At 34.4% G+C, this 15,690-nt stretch overlaps 1 protein-coding gene and 1 non-coding gene across 2 annotated transcripts; both read right to left on the bottom strand.

Annotated features, from left to right (window-relative positions):
• Positions 1-2,922: 2,922 nt before the first annotated feature.
• Positions 2,923-14,898, bottom strand: LOC144344786 (large ribosomal subunit protein mL41-like). Its single transcript, XM_085499511.1, has 4 exons — positions 14,650-14,898; positions 11,002-11,034; positions 7,968-8,032; positions 2,923-3,161 (listed from the first exon to the last, which is right to left on the bottom strand). The coding sequence occupies exons 1-4, from the start codon at positions 14,744-14,746 to the stop codon at positions 3,003-3,005; spliced, it is 354 nt and encodes a 117-aa protein (XP_085355637.1). The 5' UTR covers positions 14,747-14,898; the 3' UTR covers positions 2,923-3,002.
• A 201-nt stretch (positions 14,899-15,099) lies between these two features.
• TRNAP-UGG (transfer RNA proline (anticodon UGG)) lies at positions 15,100-15,171 on the bottom strand. The gene has a single exon. It is a non-coding gene; the product is annotated as a tRNA-Pro (tRNA).
• Positions 15,172-15,690: the final 519 nt, after the last annotated feature.

A 15,690-nucleotide genomic window follows, 5' to 3' on the forward strand; every position in this document is an offset into this window, starting at 1 on the left:
AAATAGCCGAGAAATGCTTGATTTTTAGGATTTTTTAACACAAAAATGGCCGCCATTCGGCCATCTTGAATCAGATCGTAAAACAAAATTATTTGCATCAAGGTCCCATAATGCCTAATGTATATACCAAGTTTGAACAAAATTCATCTGTAAACAGCCGAGAAATGCTTGATTTTGATGATTTTTAGCACAAAAATGGCCGCCATTCGTCCATCTTGAATCAGATCGTGAAACAAATTGATGTGCATATGTATACTATCATGTATGATGTATGTGTGAAGTTTGATTGTGATTGGTCCAGGCATTTCTAAGATACAGATACTGCGTCTGAATGGGAACTAATTAATGCAATAATTGACTAATTAATATGCATGGAATTGCACCAAAATCTAATCAGCGCATCTACTCATCATATATTAGCTGTGTGCCAAATTTCATTTGAATTGAAATTGTAAATCTTGAGTTATCAGTGGAACAAATTTTAGTCACAGAGTCACAGACACCGGTACCACATAAGCTCCATTTCATGGGAGCTAAAAATATTCACCAAAATTAGAGAATTAAAGATATCACCACACAATGAACAAATCTGAGAGAGGTCCACATGTAGTACCTATATATGTAATATCAAAGCAATTGGACTTGCAGTTTTCAACAAAAAGTCAAAAATATCACTTTTCACCAAAAATGACAAAAGTAATCATCAAAATTAATAATTGAAGATTTCACAACAAAATTAACAAATCTGAAAGAGGTCCACATGTAGTACCTATATATGTAATATCAAAGCAATTGGACTTGCGGTTTTTAACAAGAAGTCGAAAATATCACTTACAGAAAATAAATCAAAGAAAGCTTAGAAAGAACTCCCGTGTGCTGAGAGTATTGAAGACACATTAAAAATTGATTCAAAATTACTTGTACATGAGATATTGATGGAAAAGCTAACTAATTATGTAAATCAGGTAACTAATATGAATAGAACAGAACCAAAAGATTATGAATTATTATGCTAATTAGAGAATTAATATGAACAAATTTTAACCCAAAATTATTCAGGCCTGTCTATTGTCCTAGAGCATTTGTGTACCAAATTTTATTCAAATGTGATGATCAGTAATTTAGATATCAGTGTTAATAAATTATATTAATTAGGTGATTAATAAGCAAAAAATATTTACCAAAAACTAATTGGGTCTCTGCATAGTTCTCTTTAAAAGTTTCAATAAAATCCAATTCGTGTTTCTTTATATACATCATATATGTATCAGTGGAACATTATGCAAATTAGATAATTAATATCCAATTAAAACTAATCAGGTCTCTGCATAGTCCTAGATCTATGTAGCAAGTCTCATTGAAATATGATGATTACTACTTGAGATAAGCTGATAATTAAGTAATTATGCTAATAAGGTAATTAATATGCACAAATATTTACCCCAAAACTAATCAGGGGTCTGCACAGTCCTTAAGTAACTATGTACCAAGTGTCATTGAAATGTGATGATTACTACTTGAAATATCAAAAGCTGAAAATTAATTAATTATGCAAATTAGGTAATTAATATATACTGATATTACCCTTAAAACTATCAGGTCTGTGCAGTGTCCTATGACATCTATGTACCAAGTATCATTGAAATGTGATGATCACAACTTGAAATATCAAAAGCTGAAAATTAATTAATTATGCAAATTAGGAAATTAATATGTACTGATATTACCCTAAAAACTATCAGGTCTGTGCAGTGTCCTATGACATCTATGTACCAAATTTTATTGAAATGTGATGATTAGTACTTGAGATATCAGTGGAAAAGCCAAAAATTGATGAATCATTATGCAAATTAGGTAATTAATATTGCACAGATTTTTACCCAAAACTAATCAAATCTGGGCATTAGTTCAGAGCATCTATGTGCCAAGTTTCATCAAAATCCAATGAGTGGTTCTTTAGATATCAGTGGAACAATCATGGAACAGCTAAAAATCAGCTAATTATCATGCAAATTAGGTAATTAATATGCATGGTTTTATACCAAAACCTAATCAAATCTGTGCATTGGCCCAGAGCATCTATGCACCAAGTTTCATAAAAAATCAATGTATGGTTCAGTGTGGTATGGAGATATCAGTGGAACAGACACACACACAGACACACTAACTGCAAAGACTCCCTTTTTGTGCTTCGCACACGGGAGTCAAAAATGCATTTTACATTTTTACAGGAAATAAAATGGAAAATTAAATTTACAGTAACAAATAGGTTGTTACACTTCACAAATAGAGCAAATTCCTAATTACATTTTTATAATATACTTGATAATTTGTGTTTAAGAATCAAAATTGGAAATTGCGCACAAATTACGACATTTAATGTGGAAAATGCTTTATACACTTACAAAAAATAGGGGCTTTGTACAAATTACGGACGAATAAAACAGCAAATTACATTTTACAATTTGCCCATGTTTTTATTTATTTAAATTACATTTTTACGAAAATAAAAACAATTGATTACAGCTTATGAAAATACCCCTTGCCGATTCTCTGTCAATTGTACACCCATTGAAGGGCAATTTGTATACCGGTAAAATGCTTTGGTTGCAATGAAGGACATATAATTGCCATCTGAACGAGAGATGGCCACAAAGCCCCCGTCATGTAGTCCCAAATATGAATATGACTTCTGTGGCAAAATGCCTTGTGTGTCAGCACTTGCAATTTGCAGATACAAAAAAGTCAGGAGAGACAACAGTGACATTCAATGTTCGAAACTGTCGCCTGGCACAAAAAAAAAAAAAACATTAAAAAAAAAAAAACGTGACAAAACTAAAATAAAAAAATTTGGTTATCCAGAGCAGTGTAGATGTAAATAAAACTCAATTCAACAAACAAACAAATCATGAAATGACAATATTTGGGATTAAAACTGTTCCTTTATTATGTCTTAAACTATTTGACAGAAAAACTTGAAATAATTGAAAGTAAAATCATTATCAGCTTTTCACCAAATCTTCCTGTGTTTGCAGACTATCATATTTGCCAGCTTTGTAATCTTCAATGACTTTTGGAGCCAAGCATTCATCAAATATATCCTTAGCTGTGATGGCTTCTTGTAAAATATCGGGAGATCGATACGACACGTATGGCTTTAGCTGTGAAGAGAACAACATATTTTTAGTAAAATTTCTCAAAAACTAATCAACATTAAAATATTGGATAAGAACAATGAAATCTCACAAATAATTCATCAAATAATGTTTCATGTACGGTATTAATTTCAATGTCTCCATAGAATAATATAACATGAATAATTGTATAAAACTTCCTAAAAAACAGTACAGCAAACATATTCTAAGCAAAATTTGAGAAAGAAAATACTAGCCAATGTGTTACCCAATTAATATTACATGTACTGTATTTATCTCAATGTCAGTTATAAAATAATATAGCATGGATTGTATAAATGTTTCCAAATAAATGGGCAACACTGCACTGTTTTGATTTATAATAATAATAATAATATTTATTAAGCCTTCGGAACGGCAACAAAATAAAAGAAGAAAAGAAAAAATCATACATATCTGAAACTGAATAAAAATAAAATTGACAATAGATCTCATGGTGAATTCATACTACTTTCATTCCTGTGTTTACAAAGACGTTTAAGAAATTTTCGTACCTCTTTAAAAACAATGTCCCCCAACTCATAATTCATATTCCGTGGAATGTCACCAAAAAGCAAATTAAACTTGAAATTCATCCCCCTGAGAGAAGGCAATTCGTTAGTGTTTGGTCGTCATCGATATTTGAGACTATTTTGATCAAATCAGAGTAAAATTTATTTCCTAAGTGGAATGTTGCATTGCATAGAAATAGGAAATGATATACATCTTCTATGCCACCATGACACAACTTACAAATGCCATTCCCTTTGTAATATACCCATTTTAGTTTATTTCCTTCAAAATCCAGTGAGCTAGACCTCAGACTAGTAATACAACAGACTCGCAATGCCTATTGTTTAAGGTGTTAATCGGCTTAATTGTATATGCTATGTGTGCCACGCTCTGTAGCATTGGCATAGACACAGTCGAAGTTTACCGAACACTGGATATTCTGCACACTTCGCGCTTCTTCAAAAATTGCGTAAACGGATCCGGACATTTAAAAAAACGAGAGATGCGTTCTGGACATTTTGACCTTTGCAGCTGTGTAAGAATAGACCAAAAATCAGGTGAGTTACAAGTAACTGAATGTCTTAGTATATACATCAAATAGTTTTTGAATATATAATGAGCAACTTTGAAATGATATTTTATGCTGTTACACATTTTGCGGAAGGTTTCCAATATTTTTTCGGAGAGAGCATATCGCTGCATTTCGAACGATCATACCTCTTTGTGTGTTACCCGTTTTGTTTTCATGTTCCGGGTTGTCGAAACATGGGATAGCTAGTGTCATGTACATGATATCTCTCAGCGTATCAGCATAATCCGGTAACAATAAAAAACTGGAGGTGTTATTTTTGTCGTGTTCGACTTCATCGTATGCGATTGTCAATATCTTCGTCTGAAAGTTCTCCTAAAATAGCTTCCCACTCGTAATTATCATCCTCAGATTTGCCAAATTTTTCCCGTGAATGCCATTTTCGAAGTTCACTGACAACTACTGTCGTCTATGCCACTTCCTGTCTTTATGCCTCGCGATGCATCACGATAGTTGATTGTAATATGAATAGATCTCACGTTATTTTGCGAGATCTAATGAAAATCTTGTTGCTCAGCAACGTTTACTCGGTACGATAAGAACTGATAACCTGAACAAAGTGGCACGCATTACTTCAAAAGAAAACGTCGCGTTGCGAGTCTGTTGTATTACTAGTCTGAGGTTAGACCCAACCTTAAACATTAATGATATGCCATAATGATCATAAGGGATCCTTAATATAATTTTCTTTTTTGTAATTTCTTTTGATCCAACAATAGTGTTCAAGAGATTTCATGTTATTTATTTTATCTGTAAAATGTTTCAATTCATTCTCTTCACTTATTTTATAAAAGCTTTTGATCCACTATTTATTAGTTTGTTTCAGTCCCATAAACACGATCTAGTCCATTAGAAACAAGTATTTTGGCCAATTTCGGATAAGCTTAAAGTTATTTTCCTGGGATTTATGTAACTCTATAAAAACAACTTTGGTCCACCTGCTATTGTCCATATGTTGTAATCTATTTAAGTACTGTATCCAAAATTTATCAAGAATATAGCCTAAATCTGCCCATTCTAAATCTTCTAATACAGCTGTGTCTGCATCATTTCTATTCACTTTGAAAAGAAATTTGCCAATTTGGTATTGTAGGCTCTTCAACTTTTTTATGTCTTCCTTACTTTCCAAAAACCATACACCACACCCATAGCTAATAGATGGCATTATTATATTGTGTCACAATACATCACCATATTCAAATCTATTATAACTATTATGTTGATTTATAATTGATTTACAATACGCTATTAGTTTCATCCCTTTTTTATAAATTTCAGTGAACTGTGCATGTGCATTTTAGAAATAATAACGCCTAAATATTTATATGTGTTTGTTTCTTCTAATAAAAAATTTCCTACTTTCCAAAATGTGCCTTTTTTATGCATTTTCTCACCGAAGTACATCATTTGAGATTTAGTTTGGTTAAAACTTAGTTTCCATTGTTTTGCAAATTTATCTGCTATATTCAGCCTGTTTTGTAATTCCACTGCATTGTTTGCGATGAGAACAACGTCATCTGCCCAGAAAAGTCCTGGGATAACTTGTTCTCCAACTTTCACCCCAAGGTCTGAATCATGCAGCATTTTCACAAATTCATTGATATATATTGAAAATAATAAGGGACTTAGTACACATCCTTGCTTAACCCCTTCAGTTGTTTCAAAGTAATCTGTTTCTATTTCATTAAAATTGACTTTGTTAAAAACATTATCATACATATCGTCAATGATGTCCCAAACTTTTCCCCTAATTCCTACATTCCATAATGCAACTCTCAACCCATATCTCCAAACTCTATCGAAAGCTTTCGAAAAATCAAGGAAGGCAACATAATTTGAATTCTTGATTGATTTACGGTGTGACACAATACCTTTAAGGGCAAAAATGTTGTCCTCACACCGATAATCCTTCTGGAAACCACCCTGAATCTCACCTAGTATATTATTATCTTTGACAAATTCTTCGAATTTTGTTTAAATTATTTTTGCATAATTTTGAGTAATGCCTCTATAGTTATTTAAATCTTATGTCACCTTTCTTATGAATTGGTTTTACAAACCCTTGTTTTCAATCGTTTGGAATTTTGTTATTATTCAGACATGAATGAAAAAGAATCGTTAAAGAATGAACAACTGATTCCCCGCCATTAATGATGAATTCATTGACGATGTCATCAGGCCCACACGCTTTACCAGTTTTACAGAATTTTATTGCATTTCGAACATCGTCTTGGTTTATTGTGACTGTATTAATTTCTGCAGTATTATTAGTGTCTTCTCCACAGTGGATTATATTTTTCCTTTTACCGTATTTACTTTTACAGTACTCGACCGCGTTAGCGACCATGCCCGGGCAAGCGCCCACCCCCCACTTTTGCGCTATTTTTATATTTGGGGTCACATTCGGCAAAGCGCCCACCCCTTCAAAATGCAACTAATTTAAAACTTGGTCTTGCATAACGAATCTTGGTAATCGTTTTTATATGATACAGCATGGATATCGATCGCTGTGAACATGTTGTGAATGCGTAGAACACGGTAACCGTGCGTAAACTACGCTTCGACAATGACCTGTTAATACAAGTAAAATGCGATAAATATTTCATGCCATATTCAGTTTACCTCTCAAAAATGGCTAGTTACTAGTTTTTTGGAAAAACCATGTCGTTTATTCGCTGAAATCAATTCCAACAGATCGTACTTCGACATTGATTAATCACTTCCGCACTGCGTTACCGGAAAGTCTTCAGGAATTTCCGAAGAATTGCGTCAGTACAACGCAGCATTCTGATTAGTTAATAATGAACTTGAACCATTAGGTCAAAGGACGCTGCTGTAGGTCAAATCTGCAATTGCATCATGGCGGAAAGTGATTTTCATCGAGAGTTTGCGTACGATCCAACAACTTCGTCAGTGGAAATAATATGACAATTTTGACTTCGACTGTGTTCCAACAGACTCAAATGTTTTTAATTTCGTAAATTATGGTGGTACGTAATTAATATTGTAATAAAATGTGTGTATTTTTTGTGATCATTTCTGTTTCTTCATTGTGAAAATCAATGACGACACAGCTAATTTAGTAATTTGATTTTCCCTCAAAGACGTAATCTGTCACTTGATGAATCAAAATTTTCATTTGCACTCTTTTTCAAGGGGGGTGCTCGGGTAAGCGCCCACCCCTACAAAATCGTGATTTTCTGAGTTGAGGCCCCTGGGCGCTAACGCGGTCGAGTACGGTAATCATTCTAATATTTTTTTATGGAAATCTGTTTCATTTTTGTCTTCAGCTAAAGCCTTGTCCATTTTTCCTAATGCGTCCAGTAATGTTTTAGATTATTTTGAATTTCTGTATGGTTTGTTGTTATCACATATCGATTTACTACACTTATCTAATGGACAACACAAAGAGCATATTACTAATATCTGATTAACAGTATAAATGTGCACTTATGTTTTGATTCTGTCGATATTCCCAAATTTAAAGACAATCAACATGGTACATGTATATACCTTGCCCTTTATTTATGATGATATAGACAAGGTAAAATTTAAGTGGGTTTAAAATTTGTGAATGGTGAAAAAATGGTTAGCTTAATTCAGATTTTTCTCACACTGGGACTTTTATAATTAATTAACAGATCACCACAGACTTGTTTTATGGAAATAGAAATGTTCCCTTGAATACTCACTTCAAAATCTTTTAAATCTGGTACAACTATTTCAGGGATTTTCTCTTTGATGATGATAAACTTGCCTATGAAATAAAATAAAAACAGAAAACTATTACAACATGCATCGAACATCAACATTTAGATGTCACCAAGATTCAACATTCAGACGACAACAATGATTCACATTCAGACGACACCAAGGATTCAACATTCAGACGACACCAAGGATTCAACATTCAGACGACACCAAGGATTCAACAATCTGACGACACCAAGGATTCAACAATCTGACGACACCAAGGATTCAACATTCAGATGACACTAAGGATTCAACAATCTGACGACACCAAGAATTCAACATTCAGGTGACACCACGGATTCAACAATCTGACGACACCACGGATTCAACATTCAGACGACACTAAGGATTCAACATTCAGATGCAACCAAGGATTCAACATTCTGATGCCACCAAGGATTCAACATTCTGATGCAACCAAGGATTCAACATTCAGATGACACTAAGGATTCAACATTCAGATGCAACCAAGGATTCAACAATCTGATGCAACCAAGGATTCAACATTCAGACGACACTAAGGATTCAACATTCAGGTGACACTAAGGATTCAATATTCAGATGCAACCAAGGATTCAACATTCTGATGACACTAAGGATTCAACAGTCTGACGACACCAAGGATTCAACATTCAGATGACACTAAGGATTCAACATTCAGATGCAACCAAGGATTCAACAATCTGATGCAACCAAGGATTCAACATTCAGACGACACCAAGGATTCAACATTCAGACGACACCATGGATTCAACATTCAGGTGACACTAAGGATTCAATATTCAGATGCAACCAAGGATTCAACATTCTGATGACACCAAGGATTCAACATTCAGACGACACCATGGATTCAACATTCAGGTGACACTAAGGATTCAATATTCAGATGCAACCAAGGATTCAACATTCTGATGACACCAAGGATTCAACAGTCTGACGACACCAAGGATTCAACATTCAGATGACACTAAGGATTCAACATTCAGATGCAACCAAGGATTCAACAATCTGATGACACCAAGGATTCAACATTCAGACGACACCAAGGATTCAACAATCTGATGCAACCAAGGATTCAACATTCTGATGCCACCAAGGATTCAACAATCTGATGCAACTAAGGATTCAACATTCTGATGCCACCAAGGATTCAACATTCAGATGACACTAAGGATTCAACATTCAGATGACACTAAGGATTCAACATTCTGATGACACTAAGGATTCAACATTCAGACGACACTAAGGATTCAACATTCAGACGACACCAAGGATTCAACATTCAGACGACACCATGGATTCAACATTCAGGTGACACTAAGGATTCAATATTCAGATGCAACCAAGCATTCAACATTCAGACGACACCAAGGATTCAACAGTCTGATGACACCAAGGATTCAACATTCAGATGACACTAAGGATTCAACATTCAGATGCAACCAAGGATTCAACAATCTGATGCAACCAAGGATTCAACATTCTGATGCCACCAAGGATTCAACAATCTGATGCAACTAAGGATTCAACATTCTGATGCAACCAAGGATTCAACATTCAGATGACACTAAGGATTCAACATTCAGATGCAACCAAGGATTCAACAATCTGATGCAACCAAGGATTCAACATTCTGATGCCACCAAGGATTCAACAATCTGATGCAACTAAGGATTCAACATTCTGATGCCACCAAGGATTCAACATTCAGATGACACCAAGAATTCAACATTCAGGTGACACCAAGGATTCAACAATCTGATGACACTAAGGATTCAACATTCAGATGCAACCAAGGATTCAACAATCTGATGCAACCAAGGATTCAACATTCTGATGCCACCAAGGATTCAACAATCTGATGCAACCAAGGATTCAACATTCTGATGCAACCAAGGATTCAACAATCTGATGCAACCAATGATTCAACATTCTGATGCCACCAAGGATTCAACATTCAGACGACACCAAGGATTCAACATTCTGATGCCACCAAGGATTCAACATTCAGACGACACCAAGGATTCAACATTCTGATGCCACCAAGGATTCAACATTCAGACGACACCAAGGATTCAACATTCAGACGACACCAAGGATTCAACATTCTGATGCCACCAAGGATTCAACATTCAGATGACACCAAGAATTCAACATTCAGGTGACACCAAGGATTCAACAATCTGATGACACTAAGGATTCAACATTCAGATGCAACCAAGGATTCAACAATCTGATGCAACCAAGGATTCAACATTCTGATGCCACCAAGGATTCAACAATCTGATGCAACCAAGGATTCAACATTCTGATGCAACCAAGGATTCAACAATCTGATGCAACCAATGATTCAACATTCTGATGCCACCAAGGATTCAACATTCTGATGCCACCAAGGATTCAACATTCAGACGACACCAAGGATTCAACATTCTGATGCCACCAAGGATTCAACATTCAGACGACACCAAGGATTCAACATTCAGATGACACCAAGGATTCAACATTCTGATGCCACCAAGGATTCAACATTCAGACGACACCAAGGATTCAACATTCAGATGACACCAAGGATTCAACATTCTGATGCCACCAAGGATTCAACATTCAGACGACACCAAGGATTCAACATTCAGATGACACTAAGGATTCAACATTCAGACGACACCAAGGATTCAACAATCTGATGCCACCAAGGATTCAACATTCTGATGCCACCAAGGATTCAACATTCAGACGACACCAAGGATTCAACATTCAGATGACACTAAGGATTCAATATTCAGATGTCGCCAAGAATTCAATAAATGCATGATACAAATTTGACAGCTTGAGTGAAAGCCACACCGTCAGCAATAAATTTGTATCAATATTTAAAAAGTTGACACATGTATATTTTATTTATTTTCACTGAATTATACCTTAGGCAAAAATAAATTCCAAACAAATTGTTGAAAAAAATACAATACTTACATCCTCGCCAAATACCAGCACTCTTGACTCGAGCTGTATAAAGGAAACGTATATAAAATTATTGTAAGATATTTTTCCCACCGAAAATGAGTGCAAATATTTTCACACTTTCGTAAAATTGTTACTATATTTCATTATTATTTGGTTCACAAGAACAGTTTCAGGTCAAAACACAAAATCACTTTGCAGAAGATGCCAAAAGTTGAGAATGGCAAATCAAAGTGTTAATTAATGAATACCATATAAACATTCATATTCACAAATAATCAATTTCACTATTTGGATATTTTATCAATACTCACTAGATTTTAATTTCACAGATTTGTATGAATTTAATTTAGCAGATTTCATTCATCACACAATGAATAATTAATTAATTAACAGTAAATTACATGTAAAGAGGTTAGATGTCAAGTTTGTACATATTTAAAAAAAAAACATTTCAGAATACTTGCCAGAAAGTAACTCAATTACTCACCAATGGTGAGGTGGGAGTGACAACAAAATTTGAATACATGTAAGTTATTTACTATTTTTCTTGAGCTATATTACAAAAACACTGACTGAAGATGTTGTGAAATTCAAAATACATGATACAAGTAGCAAAATACAAGAATTTATAGCAAGTTCATAGAAAATGTGCCACAAAAATAATGGATAAAATGAATACCCATGCAGGGAAATACTAAAATGTGTATTCAAACAACTCGCAAAAAAATAAATTCCTTCAAAGATTGCCCCATGTTCAATTTCCAAGACCCCCAATATTTGAGAGGGACCCCCTTATTTTGTACAATAACAGGTCCAATATGTAATAAAGATATACAGAATATACTTTATATATTCTTCTTCATTTTCTCATTGGTTTAAATGAAATGAGTCCTTGAACTAGCATATAGCGGTTATTAATATATCACGCTGTTGCACAAATTGACATGGTTGTATGTTGGCATTGCAAGGTTGAATAATTTGTGTAGCTTTTGTTAGCATCATTGTGTGTAAAATAGTTTCCATCAATCTATGGCGACACACTATATATTGTCAATATTTTTATCATTCATGTTTACATTACAGTACTATCTCAGACCATCATGTATGTGATATTACAATTAGGATTTTGTAGGAGCATTTTGAGTCATCTCTAATTTGTTTTGTTTGCCTGATACATAATAAACAACAACAGTAGTATATGTAGTAGTAATAGTAGTAAAAGCATCAAGAACTGCCAGTAAAAGCCAAAAATCTCATTTGAAGCAGGGTAATCAGTGAAAATAAATTCCATACAAAATACCCAAAAGGTCTTCAGCGAAAATTAATTCCAGCTAGTATTTTACTCGGGATTTCAGGGGAAAATTATACTTATACCATAGAGTACAATGCACTTTATTTGATGAAAATCAGGGTAACCGTTCTCAAGATAAGGTACTTTGTAGCTTAAATTAGCATCTCTTAATTTTGGACAAAGGATGACACAACAAAGCACTACTGAATAGTAAAGACAACAGCATCATTTTGGATAAATAAGCACTAATTATTTAATTGGAGCTGAACTTAAACTGCCATATCTTTCCCCTTTTTTATCGAATTTTCACCAAATTTTCAACAAATGAACTTTATATCAATGTATATGTAATGTCACGAGCGGGCAACATATAGACCATCTGTTACCATGGAAACAGGCCATATTCAAATTTCATTTTAAATCAACTGTCAGTGTCAATAAAGATAAACAATTTTACTTTCGTTTATGTTGCCTTCGTTTTTATTCCTATACAAATGCATTGAAAACACCCTCATCGACCGGCTATGCGTTCTACCAAGCTTTGCTTATTTTTATGCTATAATAATACTTATGAAACAAAAAGCATTGACACGAATAAACAAATCTAATATATAACATTATAGCATTATAACTGGGAGCTGCCGGGAAAATTTGCATGATCGATCCATTTTTATGCCAAAATAACAATTAAATCATCTCAATTCTACAGCTGTTAATGCTCTAACATGTACAACTTGTTTTACTGTGCATTTATGCTGCATTTTCGACATGCTAAAAACAAAATAATCTTGCCAAATATAAAAGTGAAGGAGTGAAAAATTCTCTTCGTACATGAAAATGGCGTCGATGTAAACAAAGTACCGGGATGGAGGTACCGGGTACCACTTTTAAAATGGGCTTGTCACACTCTCTAAATTGAAGTCACACTCACAAAACCTAGATTTTTGACTATTAAAATATATATTTTTTCAAATTATGAATGATAGATATGCCAGAAAGATGCAAGGCAATACGAAAATTGCCGTTAAACTTTTGTTTTTATTGCAGTTTCGCCAATTTTCGGCCGATTCTCACCTATCACCTCTCATTCTATAGCTGTCATCCCCTACTTGATTTCTGTGGCATTTTCAAAATTGTACGGCCCATTCCAATGTGGGGAAAACGCAGCAAAATTCTCTAGATTTAGAAAACCGGGTCAAATTTGGAGGTCACGCTCGCGTTCATGGCGCTTGCCAGATTTTCAAATGTTTCAATTTTTATTCTCCCGTATTGTCAAAATGGCTACTCGCAATGGGTTGCAATTTTCAGAAAATGAGATATGGAGCTAGAATTCCTGGTAATTTTTATTTTTTTTGCTTTTAGTTTTGCTCACGTATTTTGTAGTTTTTGAAAGGGTAGCTGCCCACACACACTTCTTCCGATGTCATAAATCAAGTGACTGAAATCCCTAATTTTACAGTACTTTTTTGATGAATAAACCTCAGTGACGTAATAATTTGATGAATAAACCTAAACATGAAGAAAATGACCAAAAAAAGAGTCCAAATTAGCAAACTACTGTAAAAGGGTTTATTATTCACTGGGTTTTAATTTTGCTTATTTCAATGACTGGAAAATGTGCTAATTTAAAACCAAGTGAATATGTAAAATTGAGCATAGAACACATTATCTAAATGATAAAACCGTGAATTTAAAACCCACTGAATATGCCTGAAATGGTAAAGCAGAGAAATTTAAACTCAGTGAAAAATAGTCATTTTACAGTAGTAAACACTGGATTACAGTGATTCATTATGGTTGCCCACTTGTATAAATAAACTATAACATCATTGTAAGTTACCTTTTTCATAATTTTGAATTATGTGTCTTTGCAGGTGTGGGGCATTGATATATCAAATGAAGGTTAAATTGTCAATACTCAGTGCTTTATAATATTTGAACAAACACCAGAACGAAGTAATTACCCAATGTTGTCGTAAGAGGGCAGAACACGTTTCAACGTATTTAACGCAATCGAAGACTATTTGTTGATGAAAGTCAGTTCGGTAATGCCATTTTCTTAACAAATAGTTGATATTGTACCATATTTGTGTCCTATACAAAGTTTTTTTTTTCAAGAAAGTATTTGGTATCTACTGATTTCATCGACAAGATCGTATTTTCCAGAGATTTAAGTACACACCACCGCCGCAATTTCCAGTACGTTGACTCACAGTCCCTCTGTGATAAAGGAACTGTGGTTAAGTATATTTGCTAATTTCAGTGGAATTCCTGGCCTAGACATATAAATAAATAATCGTTACGAAGCAAGTTAATGTACGCATCGTGATTAGACGCTTTCTTGAAAAAAAAAGCATGCAACTCACTCGTCATAAAATTCTTGTTGCCTCTCTTTCCAGTCAGTCGGAGATGCCTGTCAGCCCCACGCGTCAGTCCACGCAGTATATTCGATAATACAGGCATGGTTGCAGGCACATGCGAGTAATTGTGCTTCTCGGCAGCAAAACAAACCTTCAATATTGTTTAAAATTCGTAATTTCTCAAATATCACATGGCACAGTTGTCTAAATGGCTTCCATATTGCGTACGATTGTTTGTGTTCTGTTGTCTCAACTGTTGTTTTCGAGGTGGCGCTGTTTCACATGAGGGCAATTTTTCTGCACATACTAGTATTACACGGAAGGTATCGTAGTTGGACTACTATAGGACTACCTTCCATAGTAGAACAAAGTCGTAAATGCTAGTAAGACAGTCACAGTAAAGACAAATGAGCTTAGCAAATGAAAAGAATACCAAAAATACTTTTCTACAAAATCGGGCTCGTCCGGGAATTGAACCCGGGACCTCTCGCACCCAAAGCGAGAATCATGCCCCTAGACCAAAGAGCCTCAACGATATATCGTTATGAGGATAAGGCTACAGCTTTTAAAAGGTTGTCTGTATTTTAATTTTAATGTAACGTTCTCCGGAGAATTCTGTATTTTAATTTTAATGTAACGTTCTCCGGAGAATTCTGTCAAATTACTAGTCAAATTTGAGTAAGTTATATGTTTGACCATGGCCCGGGAAATTGTCCGTATAATTAAAACACACTTTTAGAAACCCTCCAGGTTGTACTATAATATATAAACACTATACATGTTTTTTTTTTATGTAAAACGGTTATACTTTTTGCCCTCTAATTGGCTGCTTAAATCGAGCTGTCAAATTAAGACAGGGCTATAATTGTTGTCAATTTGGCTTCAAACGGTTAAAGTGTTTCGCCACTCTGGTATTTTTTAGAATGTACATCTCGGCAGAGTTGTAATCCGTTATGTTATTTGTGGAGTGTATTTGTTTAGTTTACCAACGCCCTTACCCGACAAGCGCGAAAGTTGAATATTACTCTAGCTGAAGAGAGTTACATG

Source organism: Saccoglossus kowalevskii, chromosome 5 (genome assembly GCF_978046115.1).
Source record: "Saccoglossus kowalevskii chromosome 5, keSacKowa6.1, whole genome shotgun sequence".
In the NCBI taxonomy this organism is placed as follows: domain Eukaryota; kingdom Metazoa; phylum Hemichordata; class Enteropneusta; family Harrimaniidae; genus Saccoglossus; species Saccoglossus kowalevskii.